The sequence below is a fragment of the Rhincodon typus genome, chromosome 26 (genome assembly GCF_021869965.1).
Source record: "Rhincodon typus isolate 14 chromosome 26, sRhiTyp1.1, whole genome shotgun sequence".
Lineage (NCBI taxonomy): Eukaryota > Metazoa > Chordata > Chondrichthyes > Orectolobiformes > Rhincodontidae > Rhincodon > Rhincodon typus.
Genome location: NC_063357.1, coordinates 25,075,741 through 25,098,917, shown reverse-complemented (window position 1 = coordinate 25,098,917; position 23,177 = coordinate 25,075,741). Strand labels below are relative to the sequence as shown.

At 39.2% G+C, this 23,177-nt stretch overlaps 1 protein-coding gene across 1 annotated transcript in view; it reads right to left on the bottom strand.

Moving 5' to 3' along the window:
* The window catches only part of asl (argininosuccinate lyase), a 35,223-nt gene extending 13,865 nt beyond the window's left edge, over nt 1-21,358 (bottom strand). Inside the window, exons 1-8 of the mRNA XM_020528469.2 lie at nt 21,061-21,358; nt 18,952-19,146; nt 17,831-17,914; nt 10,619-10,675; nt 8,401-8,498; nt 4,334-4,411; nt 3,250-3,327; nt 272-324 (exon numbers count right to left, since the gene is read on the bottom strand). Coding sequence (XP_020384058.1) covers nt 272-324; nt 3,250-3,327; nt 4,334-4,411; nt 8,401-8,498; nt 10,619-10,675; nt 17,831-17,914; nt 18,952-19,146; nt 21,061-21,075 — 658 coding nt within the window. The 5' untranslated portion in view covers nt 21,076-21,358. The remainder of the gene's footprint in view (nt 1-271; nt 325-3,249; nt 3,328-4,333; nt 4,412-8,400; nt 8,499-10,618; nt 10,676-17,830; nt 17,915-18,951; nt 19,147-21,060) is intronic.
* Between the last annotated feature and the right edge of the window lie 1,819 nt (nt 21,359-23,177).

Genomic DNA, 23,177 nt, shown 5'->3' with positions numbered 1-23,177 from the left:
CAACACATTGGGTTCCTTCTCAAAATAATTTGTCAGTAAGATTCCAGTCATTCTTCCCCCCAATTGCCTGATCAATTTGGGCAAACTATAGCTGAAAGCATATGTTTGGACACCATTAGGTCAATTTAGGAACATCAATAATTTTATTTGCTTGTCTTTTTTTTGCATTTCCATAAGTTATGTAAACTGGCTTATAGGGTTACTGAAATTACCAGTTATTAATTAGCACAGTCCTCACTAATTATAAATACTTGAGCATTTGAAAACTTACCCTTCGAAAGGAATTCTCTATCAATCTGAAATGGGTTTCCAGCAATAGCACCACTAGGATTAAAACAGTAAGTTTAAATTAAGAGATTGTGCAACGTTCTAATTGATGCAGTTATTGTAACAGTGTCCTGGTTTGCTAGTGAGCAGATTAAATTACCACATGAAGAATGAAATTGATTCTCTACAAAATGCATTCATGTAAAAAAGATGAGAGATGACTTTCTTAGCTTTAAAACTGCTATCTCTTGGGTTTTCCATTCACATAATGAATAAGGCATTTGATTCATACCAAGTCAATCACGTGTCTTCTATCTGTCCATAGTTTTCTCTCAGTTCAGTGGAATGAAGAGTTAATAGTGCTTTGTGTTTAAAAGAAAATAACATGATTTCAAAAAGATCAATGCAAGGTACCATATTCCTAAAAATGCTGCATTTCAGATAAAAACACCCTTCACAAAAAATAATGAGAAAGACATTTACTTTGTGTTTTCAACTGGGGAATTGAGTGCCTGAATGTCTTGCCAGTCAACGTTCGAGCTATTTTTTCCAAAAATACAACAGGAAACCAATCCCAGAATAGCAGCATGATGGCTAACTCCCAGTCTTAGTTTGGGTGGTTAAAAATGGGGAACTAAGCTCTCAGTTTTGTTGCAGTGATCACCAATACAACACTGACAGGCAGAGCTGAGACGATTAAAGGAAAAATGCACTTGGCATTCAAATATGCAGCAATCCTGATTGAATAAAAAGCAATATATCTGTACACTACATAGCAAATGGAAATTCATTACTTGCTACCTAGTCATGACCTTTGGTTAGCTTCTAGCATCTTCAGCTGCTGTAAATTTAATGTCTAGATGTGAATAAATAATGCAACAGCTACTCCTACAATCTGTTTAGTCCACAGAATCATTACATCACAGAAAGAGGCTGATTGGCCCATCACGTTTGTGCCAACTCTCAAAATGAGTATCTCAGTGCCACTGTCCTGCCTTCTCTTTGTAACCCTGCATATTGTTCTTTTTCAAATAATCATCTAATTCCCTATTGAATTTAATTCCATTGAATTTGCCTCCACCACACTCTCAGACAATGCCTACCAAACCCAAATATGCTTCATCAGGCTTTTCCTCATATAACTTTTGCTTCTTTTACAAGTTATTTTAAATACATGTACTTTCATTCTCGATCCTCTCTGTGGAGTGGGAACATTTTCTCTCTAATTACTGTGTCAAGCCCCTCATGATCTTGAGTTCTTCAATCAGATCACCTCGTAGCTTTCTCTTCTTCCAAGAGATAAAATCCTAACTCCTCTAATCAACCTTCATAACTGAAATTCTTCATCCCTGGATCCATTCTTGTAATCCCTTTCTGCATTTTCATTAATGTTCTCCCTTCATTCCCGAAGTCGGGCACTCAGAACTGGACACAACATTCTAGTCAAGGCCAATCTAATGGTTTATATAAGTTCAATCTAAGTCCTTACTCAATGATCCTATTAATAAAGTCTAGGAAGCTGTGTGCTTTATTCACTGTTCTTTCCTTCTCTCCTACCACTTTTATTGACTTATACACATATAGATGCAGTTCATTTTAGAGATGTACTAATCACTTCCTACTCACGTACCCATCCAGATGCCTTTTAAATGCTGTAATTGTACCAGTCTCCGCCACTGGCCTCTGCATGTATGGAATGAGCTGCCAGAGGAAGTGGTGGAGGCTGGTACAATTACAACATTTAAAAGGCATCTGGGATGAGTACGTGAATAGGAGGACATGAGCCAAATGCTGGCAAATGAGACTAAACTAGTTTAGGATGTCTGGTTGGCATGGACGAGTTGAACCGAAGAGTCTGTTTCCATGCTGTACAACTGTGAGACTCTCTGTACTCTTTACTTTATATAGTCTCTCCATGTTCCTAACAAAACACATTGAACTTGATCTTCCATCTACCTGCCCACTTCACCAACTTATCCATGTCCTCAGAAATACTACGCCATCTTCATCAAAATTTACACAACTTGTATGCAATCTACAAATTTTGAAATGATGTCCTGTACACCAAGGTGTAAATTATTAATATCTGTCAGGAAGATTAATGGCACACATATTCAGAAGAATGTTTGAGATAACAAGGTGTAGAGCTGGATGAACACAGCAGGCCAAGCAGCATCATAGGAGCAGGAAGGCTGATGTTTCGGGCCTTGACCCTTCAGAAGAAGGTTGTAGTGTTCAACACTGGGAAGGAAAGCCACAAAATACAAGATACTAATGGACTTGCAGAGTGATGGTATATTTGCTAAATTAATTTTAGCATTGATAAATTCAGGATATGAAAGCTAAGATGATATTTTACTTGGAAAATAATTTAAATGGGGTAGAGCAGCAAAGATCATGGATCAAATACAGAAATCACTCAAAGCAGCAATACAGGTTAATCAGGCTAAACAAAGGCAAATCAAGCATCAGGGTTTAGTTCTAGAACTAAAAATTGAGAGTCTACAATAAAATGATACTCGAACTTAGTCAGGCCACAATTTAAAAGGAGACAGAGGCATTGGAGAAATTGCAAAAAGTATTTACAAGGATGGTGGAAGTTATAGATATAAGAAAAGAATGAATTGGTTATGTCTCATTTCTCTTGAAAAGACTAAGGGGCAATCTAATAGAGTTTTTCTTAAATCATGAAAGGATTTGATAGTTTAAGGCACAGTGAAAATACTTCAATTTGTGGGTTAAAGCAAAACTCAAGTTCATAGACAGTGTCCAAGAAATCAAAGCAGTGGTTCAGCCAAATAGTAAGTGTGCATTAACAGGGAATCCGGGTAAGGACAAACTAAAAGGAGGAGGCTTGAATGAAAAGCAAATGCAGGTTAGGCTGAATGGACTTTTTCCTGCGCTGTGCATTCTACACAATCGTATATGTTATTTCTCTGTCTAAGGCAATGGAGATACAGACAATATACATAAAAATAGCACCTTCCCAATGGCAGGACATTAGTTCTTTTCCTAATTTCCTCAAGTCTCTCAGCATCACGAGACAAGGCAACGGCATGACTAGAACACAAAACAAATACATTCTTTTCACAAAATGTACCAACAAAATAACTTCTTACAGTTCTCTAGTTAACACCATAGTTCATTTATGTTAATAATTTTCCGAAAACTGGTTGTTAACCATGAGGGGAACAATATGCTGGTGCCAAATTAAATTACATTAATGTAACAGTTTCAAGATGCCCCACATTGATGTCAATTTTGATCACTATCACGTCAGGTAGCTTCCTACCAACCACAGAGGAGCTGGTCATTCGTTTTTAGCAACAACACTGGAGATATTCCTATTGGTCAACATGTCGGAAGAACAACTCTTGGAATAATGTCACAAGATTTTCTTCCATGTATGTAGACAGGTAGAGTTTGGTTGCACATTTTGGCAGGGGATTTTTAAAAAAATATATACTCTTTATTGGGATATGGGTGCTGCTGACAAGGCCAGATTTTGTTACTCATCCCTAATTGCCCTTAAACTGAGCAGTTTATTAGGTCATTTCAGAGGGCAGTACAGTTAAAAGTCAAATCACATTGCTCTGGCTCTGGACCTGGACACAGTTGCAGGTCAAACCAGGGAGGGATGACAGATTCCCTTGCCGAATGTAAAAGTAAGATTGCAACCATCTATTGTGTAATGTTTAAACATTTTTGTTCAGCCGACACAAAAAAGAACCCCAGCCTTCAAATTGGAAATAAAAATCAACTCCAACCATCCCGAACTAACATCCACCCATGTTGCAGACTTGAAATCACTGTGAATTTCACCAGTTTAAAAAAAAGACCTTGTAGTCTAATTCTAGCCATTTCTTTGCAAATCTGTGACATTACAGAAGTCATTTGAAAATAAGTGTTAATGGTGTGAATGCACCACACAGTATGCAATGGTGTGATGACATCTATTTTTATTTGTCTTAACAAAAGTAACTGTGGACCTGATAAATATTTCCACTTGTAGTGTAACTTCCAAATCTCAGCTGATTAATCTAACACCAACTAAAATAGTAATCACCTCAGAATCCAGTGACTCCAACGAATTGGCTGTGCCCTTTGCATATGAGTGTATCCAGGAAAAAGGATATCAATTTCCCTAATGGACAAAGGATACATCATTATTAATAGACAGAGCAGAAAATATTTTAAAAATGCAGTAACACTTGAGGGACTAGAAAAAGTAGTTCATAATTGCTAAAAAATAAAAGAACTGAATTGAGCAGAGAGAATTCATGAATAGGGCAGTTACTCAGACTCCAGAAGGTGCAAGCTGTGTATGACAACTTGATGTGCACATTTGCACTTGGCAAGAAAAGACTTTAAATTTATTGTTTAACACAAACACCAGTTTCCACTTTTCACTTCTGAACTACTTCCCTGTCTGCAAGCCAACTCCCCACTTGGAAAGAACCCAGCTTTTTTTTGTTAAAATCAATTTGTTCAGAAATGTTACTACATACTTCTGGAGCAGGTGGGACGTGAACCCTAGCATTCTCGCTCAGAGGTATTACAAGAGAGCCTTAAGAACCCAGCTCCTCCTTTTTTTATTAAAAATATCCAGAAATGTTTATTACACACACTGAATGGCTCGTTTCCATTACAAAAACATTCCTGCACCTAGTGGGTTACCACAACCATCAATATTATACTATCCTCAACACATGGGTCCTGGTCTTATTAAGTAGACCAACGTGTGGTACCTTATCAAATGTCTCCTGAAAATCCAAACATATTGCATCCACTGCTTTTAATTTATATATCCTGCTTGTTACCCCCTCAAACATTCTAATGAAATGTTCAAGAATGATTTCCCCTTCATAAGGCCAAGCTGACTCAATTTGATTTTATAATGCATTTCTAAATATTCTGCTATTACATACTTTTTAATACATGCTAAGCATTTTCCCAATAACAAACATTAACCTAATTGTTCTATAATTTCCTGATTTTTGTCTCCTTTCCTGTTTGAATAGGAGTGTTACATGGACGGTTTTCCAATCCTCCAGGCCTTTTTCAGAATCTAAGGACTCTTGGAAGATTACATCTGTGCATCCACTATCTCTGTAGGTATTTCTTTTACTATCCTAAGACACATTGCATCAAGTCCAAGGGGCTAATTGGTCTTTAGGCCCATTAGTTACCCTAATACAATAGCTATCACTAGAGAAAAAGTATTTATTTGCCTTCCACATTTTGTCCCTTGATAATTTAGAATTCTTGGAATGCTCTAATGTCTTCTGCCATAAAGCTTGATACAAAATGTTCTTCAATTCCTGACATTTCCCAGTTCCCCATTATTATTTCCCCAGCCTCATTCTATATTCCTACATTGCCCTCTCTTCCTTTTTACACACTTGAAGAAGTTGTTGCTGTCTTTCTTAATATTACTTACAAATTGACCCTCAAAGTTTACTTTCACCCTTTTTAATATTTTTCTGTGTTGTAATATGGAAGTTTTCCCATCTTGGCAAATAGCCTTTCCTCGCCATTTCCATTCCATGTCCTCCTCTCTTATGCCACCAGGACTGAAATCTCCCTGGTTGGTCTGATGTGATATTTCAACACTTTTTTTTTCTGATGCCTCAAATTTAAGGAATGCTTTTCGACCTGCATCTAATGAACTTAGCTGGGTAAAAAACAAAGCTGATTGTTGCTGCTAATGCTGAAGGATAGTCATGTAGTAATGAAGACAATTTTGGGATCTAATTGAAAGCAGGACCATGGTTTGGTAGAATCATGATGACTTTACTGTTTACACCCCTGGAGCGCATGGGACTTGAATCCTGGACGCTACTAGTGCACCACAAAAATCTTTGAACACAGCTCTTTTTTTAAAAAAAAAACTCACAAATTAAAACAAACATCAATTTACAAGCACCACCTACCAGAGACAGAAAAATAATTCTTCCTATGACTTTTCATCATCCTATTTTTATCCTTGTCTACAAAATAGTAGCTTACTGTTTAGTCTTAAACAGCTCAGACCCAAATTTTATTTTAATCAACCTGTTCAGATATGTTATGATACACCTCTGGAGCAAGTGGGACTTGAACCCAGGCCTCATGGCCCAGAGATAGATACACTACCAGTGCAAAGTCTAATGAACATCATTGGTTATCAATCACCACTGGAACTGTTCTGGTTTACCCTTAAAGGGACCTGCATTTCTTGTCTGGTCTTCATTATCCACATTTAATTACTCCTTTCAATAATAAAATAATGGTTTGTTTGCTGGTACAGCTGATTAAGTATCAAGTATTAAGAATCAGGGACAAGGTGGAGAAATTAAAATAAACCAGCAATCCCACTTAATATTGTTATTGAACACCTTATAGAGTCATAGAGTCATTCAGAATGGAAACAGGCTCTTTGGTCCAACTAGTCTATGCCAACCATATCCCAACCTAAACTAGTCCCACCTGCCTGTGCTTAGTCCATATCCCTTCAAACACTCCTTATTCATGCACTTATCTAAAATGTCTTTTAAACATTGTAACTGGACCACTTTCCCCCAATTCCTGCTGCCCCTAATGTCTTTTTGTTTAAACCTTTCTCCTCTTACCTTAAAAATATGCTCCATAGTCTTGAATTCCCCCTCCTAGGGAAAAGACACCTGCCATTCACCTCATCTATGTCCATCATGATTTTATAAACCTCTATAAGGGCAGCCCTCAACCTCCTACGCTCCAATGAAAAAAGTCCCAGCCTATCCAGCCTCTCTTCATAACTCAAACCCTCCAGTCCTGGCAACATCCTATTCTGAACCCTGTCCAGCTTAATAATATACTTCCTACAACAGGTCCTTCTGATGTAAGCAATTTGGAGTAAAGGTAAAATGGAATTTAAAAACAAGAACTTGGCTATGCTGACCTCTAGCACCCCGAACCTCCTTCCTACTCTGTGATTATTACAGTGACTGTTGAGTCGATGCTGGTGGCAACAGGGTTCTGCAATAGTTGTTATTCTCCCTTAACTTTATGCAAAAAGAAAGGGAAGTGGAAAAATAGTCATGGTCTTTGCTCCTGCTCGTCAAAGTAACTCATGCAGGAAATGTAGACAGTCAGAGAGGACTGGAACATGCGTGGCCCTGATTTGAACATTAATCTCATTTCATGGTTAACAGCCTTCCAAAAGCCAGTATCTGGGTTAATGCTGAAAAGAATGGTCATTCAAAAGGAGATGTCTGACAGCTGCATACTCTAGAGCAGTACCATACACGGGGTCAGCATCTTCCACAGTCGGTTCTGCTATAACGCATGTTCCGTCAATGCGAGTTGGCTGTAACTTGATTTACAAATTGGGGAACACTATTTCTAAAATGCAATTCCATCACTGTGTGCTGGGGTATGCGTCAACATCACATGATCATTTCACAGGCTCTCTCGCGAATACGTGCAACGTTAGCATTGAAAGAGACTCTGCACCCACATTACATGATAATTTCATGGGCATTGTCATGAAGTGTTTTCTCTGAGAGGTACACAGTACGACCTCCTTCCCCCATCAAGACATCTTGACAGTTTTTTCAAGGTAAAGTGTTAAATTTACTTTTATTTCATTATTAGATACGAGTTAAACATTTATTCAAATTGTGCTATCCTTTGCATTAGGCTTTTGAATGATTTTGATCGAGTTTTTTTTGGTGGTCTGCCCCAACCCCACTTTTCCCACATGCCCCGTTATTTCCATAGCGCGATTTTCTATAACGTGATACGGCACAGGAATGCAACTATCGCTTTATAGCAGAACCGACTGTACACAGGAGCTTAGGGGCAAGTTAAACTGATAAACATGAGAAAAAAAAAACAAATGGTGTCAGTAATTAACCTGGCTATACTAGTGCCATACATCGTGAGGGAATAACGATGCTGTAGCTGGATAGTCAACACGCAAAGTGAACATAGGCAACGTCCAAAAGTTTTACTTTGAGTAAATATATATTCCCCATGGAAATTGGAAGCTCTGCTCGGCTTACGTTGCTTAGATTGAATAAATAATTAAGACTAATCTGTTATCTGTGGTTTAATTAAAAGAATCCTTTACACACTGTCTAGGAACAAAGAGATACAGAATAAAGAACTTACACAGCAGCCCTTTCAACCATCGTTTTAATCAACTGCAGCAAGTGATCCATCAGAACGGAGATATTATCACGTAGCCATAATCTCATATCAGTTACGACCTGTGCAAAATATTCATTATGTTCAGTTAGGCATAGAATATATTACAATGGTAAATACTGTGTAGCCCATTATCTCTATCCATCAACATATAGCATTCTGTGAGGTAAATGGCGCAAAAAAAAAATGGTTTAAATAGCATCTTGGGATTTGCTGCAAAATCAACTGGAGCGGATTCTTTTCAAAAAGGCCTTTACCTCATACCAATAGACAAAAGTTTCTAAATTGACATTTGACAGCTCATTGGCCAATGTGTAAAATATGTGAGCAGTGTATGCAAGCTGGCATGGTAAAATAGCATCAATTTAAGTCTTAAGTGAAGCTTGCTTTCCTCAATTCATTGGAATTCACTCAATATTTCTTGCACATCTCTTTCAACAACTAGGATAATTAAAACTGAGCCAAAGAGAATAGGCCACCTCGGGATGTAATCTGTGCTCTCAGTTATGTCAATGTCATAAAAGGTTTTCAAGGCCTTGGATAGTACATTACTGGAATAATATTTTGGAGGACAGCCAGTTAAAATGGGAAATTTGAGGAGCTGGGATATTTCTCCTTCGAGCAGAGGTTGCGGAGTAATTTAAACAATGTCTTCAAAATCGTGAAGTGGTTAAATAGAGTAGATTAAGAGAAACTGTTACTAGTTTGAGAGTCAGACAAAAGTTAAAATATTTGTAAAAGAACAGGGAAGGTGGTAGGGAAACAGGGAAATGCAAAGCCTTTATTATTATAAATGCAGTAACATTATTCTTTGTTGTGTGAAGAGTCATATTGGACTCAAAATATTTCCTCATTTTCCCTCCACAGATGCTGCATTAAAAATGCAAACATAAATAATATTGTGCTTTATCACTCAAACATGTCTGAAAAAATAAAATCACTTTCTTCCCTCTTAGAGTTCTAAGACTCCACATTCCAATAATCAATTATTATTACTGATTTTTCCAATCTGTCTATGTAAGCCTGTTTTTGAAAGTCAATCTTAACTTGCTGTTCTTTTAACTCACCATCAAGAGAGTGGTTATAAGCTGTTAAAGTCACCTAAGAAACTGGGCTTGGAAGCAAAATTATGATTTATAACAGTGACTTAAATTTTATCTCCCTTTTTCTCGAGGAACAAATCTGCTTTGGGTTACAGTAATTGACTGCTTAGATAGTCAATCCAAACGTTAGGTGCAGGGGACTTTTTTTTTTAAATTGGGCTCACAGTCTTTGTAAAGCTCATTTCCACTATAACTAGCTGTAAAACAATTAGATATATAGTTACTTGTCATGATCTTTTCCACAGGATTCTGCTGTTTGGAGTATATTTTTTCTTCCCCTCAGTGGCTTTTCTTCACAAAAGTCTCAGCTTGGATTATTTCTGGTGCTGTCTTTTTTCTTAAAGCTTTACCGAAGATCATGTGAAAAGTTGCTTTTCTGAATGTTTCTCTTGCCAGGTAATTTCAGGTCTGCTTCTCAATCTTCACAGCTGACATAATTTCTTCAGCAGTTTACCATGAGCTACCACCACGTTTTGCCATAAAAGCGGAAAATGCTTCATAAAGAATCATACTAGACTTGACACCTCATCTGTCTCTCTCCGTCTCCACAGATGCTGCCAGACCGGCTGAGTTTCTCCTATATTTTCTGTTTCTTTATCAGACTCCAAGCATCATAATATTTTGCTTTAGTTCCATATTTTGTCACGTGTTTACACGCCACATGTTAAATTTTGGATCCAGCCAGACTGTTTGAGAAGGCAAGTTGACAACTGCCTTCAGGCTCATTCTTCAAAGTAACACTATTTACTAGGCTTCCATACTAAACATTATCAGATATCACAATCCTTTACCAGGCTGTGACGTGCATAATTACTAATCCATTTTCTTTGTGTCTTCTTGTCCACGTATTCTCTGTCTCTGCTTTAGGGAATCACATATTCAAGTGTGCTTCTTCCTGTGTTCTTTCCAGATTGCTTTAACTCCACCCACACTGTGGTATTTATACCCAGTAATGTGTAGCTCTGTGACATCACAGCAATATTGCTCAAGGCTCCTATTACCCTATACAACAGTTATAATCTATAATGCATTATTTGTGCACTGCAAGACATTATGGTGGTAACACATATCCAATTTACCTGATCATTCCTGCTTCGACCAGTATGCAGTTTTCCTCCAGCTTCTCCAATCAATTCCTGAAAGAAAAAGCAAATCACACCAATGGTTTTTTTTTTAATCAGAACAGATTAGAAGGCATTAATAATTTTTGTTGACATAAACAAATATGGCTCAGACTCTAATATCAGTAGTCACACTATCTGGACTCATTTTTCCAAGGTAAATCTTATAGCAACTTCTGTCTAGGATGACTGCAATAGATAACAATAAAAACTGCTGTCAGAGGTTTTCTGCTCTTCCAAATGTCTATACAAACATAACTGCAAAGTAGTGATCTTCTGAATTTATGAGTAGCTCTGAAATAGAAATAGCTGAAAAATATTAAAGCTATAGTATTCAGAAGCAAAGTTAATTGAAAACAGCATAATGAGGGATTATTACTGCTGAATAACATACCCAGCCCCAAAAAATTAATTTTATAAACATGGAATTTCATTCCTTCAGACAAAATTTGTTGCTGAAGATTTGGAAAAAGATATATATTCATTATGTTTTCTATCAATCTTTAATTTTTCTCTTAATATCAACCATCTGGTTCACTAATGTTCTTCAGCAAATGAAATCTAGTGTCCTTAAATGGTCCAGTCTACATGTGACTCCAGCCTAATATGATTGGGTTGAAGCTTAAACGGCTTCTCAAGTGACTGAGCAAGCCACTCGATTGGACTACCGTGACTCAAGATGGTGGTTCATCCTGACCATCTCAAGGGCAATTAATACATTTCTCATCAGCAATGCTCACATTCCATGAAAGAATATGAAAAACTCCCATCCGTATTTCAGAATATTTATCTTATATTTCCAGTTTTGGACTTTCTGGTTCAGACTCTGCGTGTTACAATGACCTTCAATCTGGCTGAATTTGCACAAACATATTCGCTGTTGAAGCCACCACACTGAAACAGAAACTGGAGACTGGATATGACGTGCTCCGCTCAATGTATTTTTGTTGATGTGTGGGAAGCAAACCCAGCAATTTAACATTGAGAGTGGGCAGATGCTGAAACTTGCAGATCATTGACCATGTGTAGTTAAGCAGTTGAGGATTAACCGAGATTGTAAAAAGCTTCACTGACCACAATATTATGCTGCCCATGCCATAAAACTGAAGGCATGTGCAACCAGGAGGCAGTGGGCTACCATTTTAAAAATGGTGGGAAACAAGGGCAATTCTATCTCTAGCAGGTGCCCTTTGCTCATTGAGGTGCCCTGAGAAGGTGGTACCCTCCTTGCCTTCCTACCCATCAAAGCCCACCCCTCATCCCCCTCCTTCAAAGGTGGTCCAAAGCTCCCTCAGTGATACCTCTGACTTACTTCATTCCAGGATTCATCTGACATCCTTTGTGGGCATTTCAGTCCTCCTGGCAATGACCCACTACCCAGCGCTGGTGCTGCCGGCTATCTGATTGACCAACAGCTCCAGAAGGTGGGACATCCACCTCAGTAAGAGGCAGAAGTCTGGCTCTCCAGAGTTCCTATCTGCCTGCTGCACATCATGGCTACAGAGAGGGCTTCGCTTTGGTCTGTCAGCTTGCCCTGGCTTTCTATCTGCCCCAAGTCACAGGGTATTCCCACAGAAAAACCCCACTAAATCTCTGAGAAACCATCAGCAAGGTGAACCAGGGAGTAGGGTTCCTTCGCCATTGAATTAACGATGATTAATTGTCACTTGTACTCTACACGGTAAAATATAGTGAAAAGCTTCAACTGTTGCCACAATCTGGCACCATTCAAATACCTCAAGATTAAAAGGACAAAGGTGAAAGAAAGTCTATCTTCAATCTACCGTCTTCACCATGAGCCCCGAGCCCTGAGCCGGCTGTTCAATGACACCCGCGCCGCCCCCTGCGTCAGACAACCCCCAACGTTGGTGTTGCCACGCTTCAGGCACCATCTTTTCTTCGCTAGGCCCACACCATCGATGGTTCCCATGCTGGACCCACACACTCGCCCTGCAACCAGGAGACACCCCCGCTCTGGCCCTACCATAACCAGGAGCTGCAGCCACCTCCACCCTGATAACCAGGAGTCCCCACTCTGGGCCTAACACAACCAGGAGTCCCCACCTTCACCGCCAGGCCAGGCCAGGCCACCGCCTTGCCAAGAGTCCTGCTCCGACCACCCTCCTCCGCAATGTCACCTTCTCCACCACTACCACCAGAAAGAAGATGAAGATAAAGAAGAAAGAAAGAAGGCAAAAAGGATAAGGAAAGAAGGGAGGAAGCAGCTCCCCGGAGCAGAGCAGCCAGGAGCCCAGATGCTGCCTTACCTTGCTATCATTGAGAGAAAACCTCACGCCTATTCAAAACAGAGTCACCAGCAGATCTCCCATGATATGCACATGTTGAGTTAATGGAAAAGTTGTCTTTTGAGAAGGGTATTATTTATAAAACCTGACAGGAAAGAACCAAGTTCACGCTACACGCCAGTCTGTGTTTTTAGCTCATCTACTTTCAAATACATTAAAATCAATTACTAACAATGTAAACAAGAGGAGCAGAATAGCCAATTCAGCTCTTCAATATAATCATGACAAATCTTCCACCTTAACTTCATTTTCCTCACCATATCTCCTAACTCCCTTTGTTTCGGAAACTTTATTGACCCCTCTACTGAACATGCTTCACAGCTGAGTAGCCACAGATCTTTGGGATTAAATAAATCCAGTTTCACAATCCTTTGAGTGAAGGATTTTCTCACTGTCTCAGCCCCAAACAGCCTTTATTTTGAGACAGTGATCACCTAGTTTTGGATTTCCCCAGCCTGGGAAAATATTGTCCTAACATCACCCCATTAAACCATTTAAAATGTTTTAATGGTTAATGTCCACCAATTTTTGCTTCCTCCAGAAATGGCCAAGCAACATCTTAAAACGATCTTCTCATTTGTCCTTTGCCTGGAGAACTCCAGGATTTCGCAGGTTTACGGAGTGTGTAAAAAAGCAGAGTTTCAGTAAATCAAGTCTTCACTCCCTTTGTACTGCTCTACGGTTTGCAAGGGTTTCCTAAGATGCGAAACTATCTCTGTTCCTATAGCACACACAACCAACATTGCAACGTTTTTCTAAAATAATAAGGAGTGCCAGCAGCCCTGCTCAATTTTTGTTAAAATCTTCTCCCAGCATAGTGGGAAACATGAGAACCTAACAGTAGCAGTAAGACTCAGATTCCCTGCTGACTCAAGTATCTTGCAAGACATTTGAAGGGACCTAATGAGGTTCAGCTTCCCCTCTTAGCTAAGGATTTTCTGGATACTGATCTCCATTAGTCACCAAAAGGCCCTAAACCTCCCAAGCTCCATAATTGATGACGAAGTGGTGTTCCAATTTCCTTCTAATTATTTAAGCTTACAGCTGAGCTTGGACTTTGCTCGATGCCCAAGGCAGGAAAAACATGAGAAATTGCTTTCTCACAGGTGGAGGACAGTTCTGCTGTGGTATTGAGAAACCATTGGAAAAGATATTCAATTACAGGGGAACCTGTTATTCTTGTCGAATACACCATGCTACAACCTGTCTACCTGTTAAAACAAGCTGAACTTTAAAAACAAAATACAAATTTCTCCCAATATTTGGAACAAGTATACATATGTTCTATTTTGGCAGACTTCTCTCCAAATCTTTCAGTTTTCAAGTCTGGAGGGAAAAAGAACAAATGACACGGGGGCAGGTGGCAGAAAAAAAAAATCAACCTGAGTGTTTTATGCATCCTTCATCTCTTTCATGTGTCACTATCTCTGTAAAGACAGATGACTTCTAAATCAAATCAAACTTTAAGTTAACAACTAAAAGAATAATAGGCATGATCATAAATCTTACTATTTTTGCAGTAAGACAAAAACAAAAATGACTAAACACTACTCTTTTGTAGGCAACATACACTTGCAATAACACTAATTGACTTTAATGTATTTGTGTGTGTTGTTTATCTTCTTGAAAGTAGATGACTAAAGACAAATTCTAGTGTGTAGCATGAACTCTTCCCTGTCAGGTTTTATTAATAATACACTTCTTAAAAGACAACTTGTCTATTAACTCACCATGAGCATTACATGGGAGATCTACTAGTGACTCTGTGTGGACATATGCATGAGGTTCGCTTTAGATTTGTCACACATCATATGCTCAGGGGAATTCTAGCTAATGAGCTCCACTAGTTCCAGCTTCCAATATGTTCCTGTAACCCTGTTTCACCAAATGTGAATGATAGTCTCTGGACTTAGGTTTTGGAGAGTTTCTTAAATCTACCACAGTGGGAAAGCCTGTTCCAATAATTCTTTATTCCATCTGGCCATGACAGACCAAATCTCCCAATGTCTGTAGAAGATGCCTCTCTTTGACTAGAGACCTTCTCCCTTCCAGAATCAGCTTGCAAACTAATGCAACCTTTTCTGTCTGTTGACCACATACATTCTCTGCCGCGTCAGTCATTGATCAGTAGAGAAGTCTGTATCCTGACCAAGAAAATAAAAATTGTTTCGGAGATAGTAGGAACTGCAGATGCTGGAGAATCTGAGATAACAAGGTGTACAGCTGGATGAACACAGCAGGCCAAGCAGCATCAGAGGAGCAGGAAAGCTGACGTTTCGGGCCTAGACCCTGCTTCTGAAGAAGGATCTAGACCCAAAACATCAGCTTTCCTGCTCCTCTGATGCTGCTTGGCCTGCTGTGTTCATCCAGCTCTACACCTTGTTATCCAAGAAAAATAAATGTCTTCTTCTGACCTCTACCCCATGACAATGCGAAACACATTAACACTGCACAAAGGCTGGCAGAAGTGCTAACAATTGATTCTTGATTCCTTTCACCTTAGAAGTAAACAGTTTACAGCACAATTATTTTCAATCCAATACCAACTACATTTCCCTGGGGCTTTGAGAGACTGAGTGCTGAACTTCCTGGCTCCTGAGAAGAGTAATTCAGGAAAAAGTGTCCCAGAAATTCAGATTTTCATTCTGGTGGAAGCCAGCCTTGGTACACTGCCAATTTATCAGGGAAATGGAGACAAACCAAACAAAAAGCCTTCCAGCACACATGCCTCATAGCCCTGACTGAATTGACTCTTTTAAAGAGAAAGGCTCATGATATAAACTTATTCCATGCATTTAACTTTCTTTAATCTCTAATGAAAAAACAAGCACTTGAATTCAAATCCCACTTCAAAGAGTTTATAACCATTTAGAGTTATAACTCAAACTGACAAGAACTCTGGTGTGTTAATGAAAGATTGTGAAATCAGTCTTGCAGCATTTATCCTGCAATGATACTCCTCAGGCTTACACCAAGGACAGCTTTTATATTCAAATATTCAAAGATCAGAATGACAATTTCCCTGATGGTCCTCTTGAGAATTCCAATGAGCTTGTCAGATCCAATATGCTTCCACACTCACATTAGTAACTACAATTCAAAATGCCTATGAGCATGACAGTACTCCCAAAGGACACCTTACGTTCTCTGAATTTGACACAGCACCATATCCAAAAGTGTACCCTACCTTTCCAAAGCAGTCTGACAGCTTAAGTCTTTCTCCTACCAGGTCTAAAGTTTTCAATCAGATTGTGGGCTTCTCACTAATGAAAAACAGGTCATCCTGAGGTAACTGTGCTTTACTAGGTGTAAGTGTCTCTCTGGACCCCAGCTGTGCAAATTAGAACATACCTCTGCAAAAATAGCGGGTGTCATATTGGGGGTGAGACTTCGAACTTGGGTTCTCCTGCCAATTTTGTAAAGATGGAGAGACTCTCCATCTGTGTGAAAGTTAAGGCTCAAATTCAGTTAGCTACATGACACTACTGCTAATGTCACCAAGCATAAACAACTTTTACCTTTTCAGTAAAACAATTTCAGCCTTTAATCTCTAACATTCAAACCAGCTAGATCTACTGTCAAGTAGATGTCATTCATCTTACATTTAAAGCTATTGCCCCAAAAAAAATTTGTAAAAGCCTTTAATTGTAACAGTAGTACCCTCAAAGACACAATATTCAGTCATAAGGTTTCTGCACACTGGAATCCCCAAACACCTCAAATGTATTACATGTTTTTCCCTTTTTAAGATCTTCCTTAAAATGGAATTCTTTGATTCTGTCCCATGACTCTTCATTCAACACCTCTTCAGCATCTTCCCCTTCGCTACTTTGAATGTTTAGCAGCACCATTTGAAGCATTGTTGAATAACACTAACAAATAACTAACAGCTGGGAGCTCCTTAAATAAAAACAAATTACCTGTGAGCAAACTTCAGATCAATTTTGATTAATAAATCTAATCTTCCATTAAGACATTTATTCATTAAGATTAGTTAATATTTACATTATTCATTAAAAGACTTGGGCGGCATAGAAACCAAACTATTCACAAAGCAAAAAATTTAAAAAATCATTAACTTTAAAATTCCTACTTTACAATCAGTAAACTAGCCTAAAGTAAATTCAGCATTTTGAAACAATTCTTGACAAGGGGCTACCTTGGGGGCTTAAAAACAGATTAGAATGAGCAAGTTAAGACTGTTAGGATTTATCCCCCACATACAACAGAATCAATATTCAGCTCACACTGAGAATGATTAATGATTGCTGTACTTAATGACAGATTTGTTGACCTATGTAGCAATTAAAATGCCAATCAATAACTTGTCATTGAGACTGTCTCTAATGTATCATTTCTTTTCTTGTATTCCTTGCTGTCCAAAATTAACATCAAACCACATGTCCAGTTGATAATATAACACAAAAAAATGTGGATGCTGGATATCTGAAACAAACACAAGAGACAGTGCTGAGAAACTCAGGAGGTCCGGCATCATCTGTTGAGAGAGAAACAGAGTTAATTTTCCAAGCCCAGTAACCTATCGTCAGAACTGAGTTTCAAAACATTAATTGATTTTCCCTCCACAGACACTGCAAGACCTGTTGTGTTTCTCCAGCATTCTCTTGTTTTTGTCCAGTTGATAAAAACGTTACTTCACAAGCAGACTAACATGAAGATAATGGTGTAATATAGCAATAGATTTTGAATCAAATAGCATCAGAACATCAGTGACTGTAATTCAGGTCATCAATTCAAATTGCAATTCTAAGCCTAAATGGGAATATTCCTGAGGTTGCCTTTTTCTTACTGGTTTAAAAAAAAACCTCATTTTGAGAAAAATATATTTAGCAGCCACTCTTACCTTTAGTCTTCGTTCATGAGCTGTATGAATGTCCTCATCTCCTTCTCTAATCTGGAAAGTTCCATTTAGCCATTCTTCATAAATCTATCAGTTTGAAAGTAAAATCTTTCAGCATTAAATTCACAACTCCATTTGCACAAAGATAATCCCATCTCCACCAGTCAAAATCAGGACAGCAGCTTTCAGAAACATTGGTGTTTAGGCTTTGAAAGAAGATGAGTACCACGTTCTGCAACATGTGTACTTAACAGCTTCATGCAGCAGGGAAACTGCGATTGATATCTTTAGAGCAATGAAGGTTAAGGGAAGATTTAATGGTGGTGTTCAAAACAATGAAAGGTTCTGATGAAGTAAATGAGGAACTGTTTCTGCCTGCAGAAGTGTCAGTAATCAGAGGATGAATTTAAGATAATTGGCAAGAGCAAAGTAGAAAATTAAGGAAACTTGTTTTTAAAAATATAAATTGATACAATTTGGAGTGCTCCAAATGCAAAGGAGAAAGAAGCATATTCAATAGTAACTTCCATGAAATAATTAAAATACTAATCCGACCTAAAGGGAAAGAGAAAGGGATCCAACTAATTTCTTTTCATCAGAACTAAGAAAATATGCGAACTGAATCACATTGTATGACTTGAAGCAGAATAATTCAGACTCCACCTTTTCCATCCGTCTACTGCTTCCAAAGTCCTTAATTATCAGGTTCCTTACGGCATTGGTCAGGCATAAGGCCTTAGTTACTGGTCTGATGACCCTTTGCTTGAGACCATCACACATTACAGTGTATCAGGAAGTGAGAGAACCATATAGTTTGGTAGTCATTTGAGAGTGATGTGAACAAACAGAGACTATCATCGGGATGTTCCACCTGCATGTTCATCAGTCTGACACTTTCCTGTCCATCAGAATAGACGTGGAGAACAACTATGAACTATCAACCAGAAAATCCCATTGTACAAATTTCACCGGAACACAAAAATAGAATTCTGTTTAACTCAATTTTAGATGGTTTTACTTTCACAAGACTTTTCAATAATAACTGTGGAGAGACTAAAGTTGTAATAAGGACAAAAGACCTCATTACTTTGATAGTTAGGTCAGTTCATTGCCAAGTTTCTTACCTTGTCCATCCCGTTTAGAATTTGATCCATTTCTGTTTTTGTTACCAGTCCAGCTTTTTCTAAAGCCTTGACATAGGCTTTGCTTCCTTTAATATCTTCGGCCCACATTCGCTTATCATAAGATATGGAGGAATTAAACTTTTCCATAATTGGATCAACGTTTCCTACAAATCTTCCACCCCATAGTTTAGTTTCCTGGTGGACATGAAAATATTTGGCATTGGCTACAAAGTTTGACTTGATTTGCACACCAAGAAATTCATTCATCATCTGTTATGTTGCTGAAACAATAACATATGATTATGTGACCCATTAGGAATATAGTCAGTTGAACTGTCCCAAAATATTAATTCTAAAGATAAACTTCTAAACCTTCTTTGTGTTCCGAGTAGCCTTGCTCTACACTTTTATAAACATGTGAGATATATTTCTTAGCCCCTGATAAGGGTGTGTTTACTTACAATGTCATACCACCAACAGTTGACTGTTTCCCTAGTTTCACCCTAGGCCATTTTACTCGAGATGGGAAGGGGAGGGAGTTAGGGGTCTATTGAGAGAGGTCAGCAGGGATTTTCCAGGTTCCCAAAGACAGTGGGGGACATGGCAGATGGCTGGAATTGGCCTCAGTGTAGCAGGCTGGGTTTCAATTGGAGTCATTGGCCACCCTGTGGAAAGGTTTCCCCCAACTCCCCAGTAGTGGCTTCTGGGTTTTATTGTAACTTGGAAAAAGTTGGAGAAGGGCAATCTTCAAAGGTATGCTGTCATCCTCATTAGCCTTTAAAGGCGCCCTGCTGATGTTTCTGTGCTGAAGGGCCTCCTATTGGCCCTCTGGCTTTGAGTTCATGCCCACCATCCTTAACTGGTCAACAAGCTTACCCTCTGGTTCTTAATTAGCCAATACAGGGGTTGGTGGGGGGGGGGACATTTCCAGTGAGTGACTGTTCCCCACACAGCAAAAATGTTTAATTCTAACACTGCAGTCTGACAGTGGGGTTTGAAGCCCATAGGAATGTGCTAAACCTGGAGCCAGGCTGGAAGCAGAAAATGTGTGTAAAGGTTCCATATGTTACTGCATGAATTCATAGAATGGACTGGGAATAGAACTTCTCAAGGGTACAAAAACAATTTTAAACAAAGAGTTAACTATGTTGCCTCTTCTTCGGCATTCCAATGAAACAAGGGCAACTGAGCTTTACTGTTTAAAAAAAATCAATACGTAAAAAACAGAAAACATTCCCCTTATCAAAGTTTGCTTTACACAAAGAGCAACACTGTTGAAATTCAACCAAGTCCAAAAGAATTGTAGGGGTATAAGGTGCACAGGAATACCTCCTGTTTATGATCAAGAAATCCTCCCAGGTTATTTTGTAACAATTTAAACTGGCGCAGGAAATGCACCTCCCCAATTAAATATGTTTTAGATGTTGGTTCAGTTCAGCAACATACGCAACTCCTTGTGGAACTGTTGAAAATAACGTGTATTGCAACATACAGGAAAATACTCCATTAGCGAGCAGATAGCTACCTCGAATTGTATGACAAATCCATACAGGGGAAGTGAAGAACCCACACACCCCTGCCACAAACGACAACGTAAACCAAATATGCCAACATTGAGAAGATAATGGTAGGGAAAAAAGAAAGAGTATTGATGCTTACAGACGCTTAAGTATCTGTCTCCTCTTGTGAAAAACAAACTTTCATCCTATAACCTCTCTGTGCTGTCCCATGTTAATATGGGAAACAGAGTGTCTCAAACCAGCTGCTTTCATCACGTTCTGAATGGAAACTATCATTGTAGCAATCGTGACTAATATGGCAACATAAGGACAAAAAGGAAAATATCGACAGGATTTCGCCCAATTCTGAAAGAGCCCTCCAAATCACTTCAGTCCACACGTCTGTGAGAACAGTAGTTAATGTTCCCCCCTGCACCTTCCCGAGTCACACATTAAAGGAAGAAGTTAGCTAGACAACAAGAAAATAGGACAGCTATGTAATACAGGACAAAAAGAAAACACAACAGCAGGAGATACTAGGCAACATCTCCTTGACGTATAAAAATGGAGCTAAGTCTTGAATTTAAAACAAAATTGAGGGAAACATTACCTTTGAACTGGCCATTTCGAACACAAGGATTCAGCACAGTAGGAACAGTTCAGGTTAAGTCGAAGCCTTTAAAAAGCAACCTGGAGGTATATGTTCGATCCGTCTGTGGGATAAACAAGTATTAGTGTTTACACAACCCCAAAACGCTCAGTTCAGCTCTGCACACCGATCTTTGGATGCACTACAGCGCTCTGTGAAACACCCAATGTCAGGAGTAACAGCTGCTCTCTCTCAGTTCAATTCTGATCGGTTTCAGCCCAGAAACTCCCAGTTCCAGGAAGCGGAATGCAAATCACTATCTGAGGCTGCTGGGAATCGTAGTCCATATTCAAACCTGTTAAAATAATTCCCAACCGAATATAGACCACTAACATTTACCAAGTCCTGAAATAAAATAAACCTCTCTCAGCTGACAGGGTGATAGCGTTCTCTGTGTTGCTGAGCTTAGCGTTCGAAACTGTATTCAGCTAAATTTATTTTTGTATTATTTATACTGGGAGAGTAGGACGGAGTCTTTACAGGAAGCGGGGTATGAGAATGTATAGTCAAAGTAATTGTGGGTTTGTAATGGATATCAGTGGCCAGTCTATCCCCAGAAGTGGAAACAGAGATGTTGAGAAAGGGAAGGGACCAATCCAACAGGTGAAGGTGAGAGCCAGGTGGAAATTGTGTGGAGTTAAAATTGGGAAAGGCAACTTAAAATACACGACCCAAGATGTGAGGGAGCTGGGGTTTATGTGGCACAAATTGTTGGAAGTAACTGGGAAAATGCTTAAGGGCACATGGGATCCTGATCAAAATAGAGACATAAACTATGAAACAGGGCAGTTTTTGATGAGCCTTTAAATCACGTTGATTCAGCTTTAACCAGGGAATTGCATCCAATGTTGGGAATTCAAAATTCCAAGGTGAAAATGACAATGTGCATCATAGTTGTGCGGGTGGGTGTTGGGGTGGTTGGGTTCAGCTGAGCTTTTCCAGCAACTTCTGTTTTTGTTCCTACTTTTTTTCATGCCCTGTGTGTGGTAATGGAAGTCTACGTGCTAAAGAGACAGTGCTGGGCAAGCTAATGGGGCTAAAGGTAGACAAGTCTCCTGGCCCTGATGAAATGCATCCCAGGGTACTAAAAGAGGTGATGGGGGAAATAACAAATGCACTAGTAATTATTTTCCAAAATTCACTGGACTCTGGCGTGGTTCCCACAGACTGGAAAACAGCCAATGTGACGCCACTGTTTAAAAAAGGAAGTAGACAAAAAGCAGGTAACTATAGGCCAGTTAGCTTAACTTATGTAGTGGGGAAAATGCTTGAATCTATCATTAAAGAAGAAATAGTAAGACATCTGGATATAAATTGTCCCATTGGGAACACCCAGCATTGGTTCATGAAGGGTAGGTCATGTTTAACTAATTTGGTGGAATTTTTTGAGGACATTACTTGCATGGTGGACAATGGGGAACCTGTGGATGTGGTGTATCTGGATTTCCGGAAGGCATTTGACAAGGTGCCACACCAAAGGCTGCTACATAAGATAAAGTTGCATGGTATTACAGGTAATGTATTGGCATGGATAGAGGATTGGTTGACCAGTAGAAAGCAAAGAGTAGGCATAAATGGTGTTTTTTTCTGGTTGGTGGTCAGTGGCTAGTGGTGTGCCTCAGAGATCAGTGTTGGGACTGCAATTGTTTACAATTTACACAGATGATTTCGAGTTGGGGACTAAGTGTGGTGTGTCAAAATTTGCAGATGACACTGAGGTGAGTGGTAGAGCAAAGTGTGCAGAAGACACTGAAAGTCTGCAGAGGGATATAGATAGTCCAAGTGAGTGGGCAAAGGTCTGGCAGATGGAGTACAATGTTGATAAGTGTGAGATCATCCATTTTGGTAGGAATAACAGCAAAATGGACTATGTTTTAAACGGTAAAAAATTGCAGCACGCTGCTGTGCAGAGGGACTTGGGTGTCCTTGTGCATGAATCGCTAAAAGTAGGATTGCAGGTGCAGCAGGTGATTAAAAAGGCAAATGGAATTTTGTCTGCCATTGCTCGAGGGATGGAGTTTAAAAACAGGGAGGCTATGCTGCAGCTATATAGGGTCCTGGTGAGGCCACACCTGGAG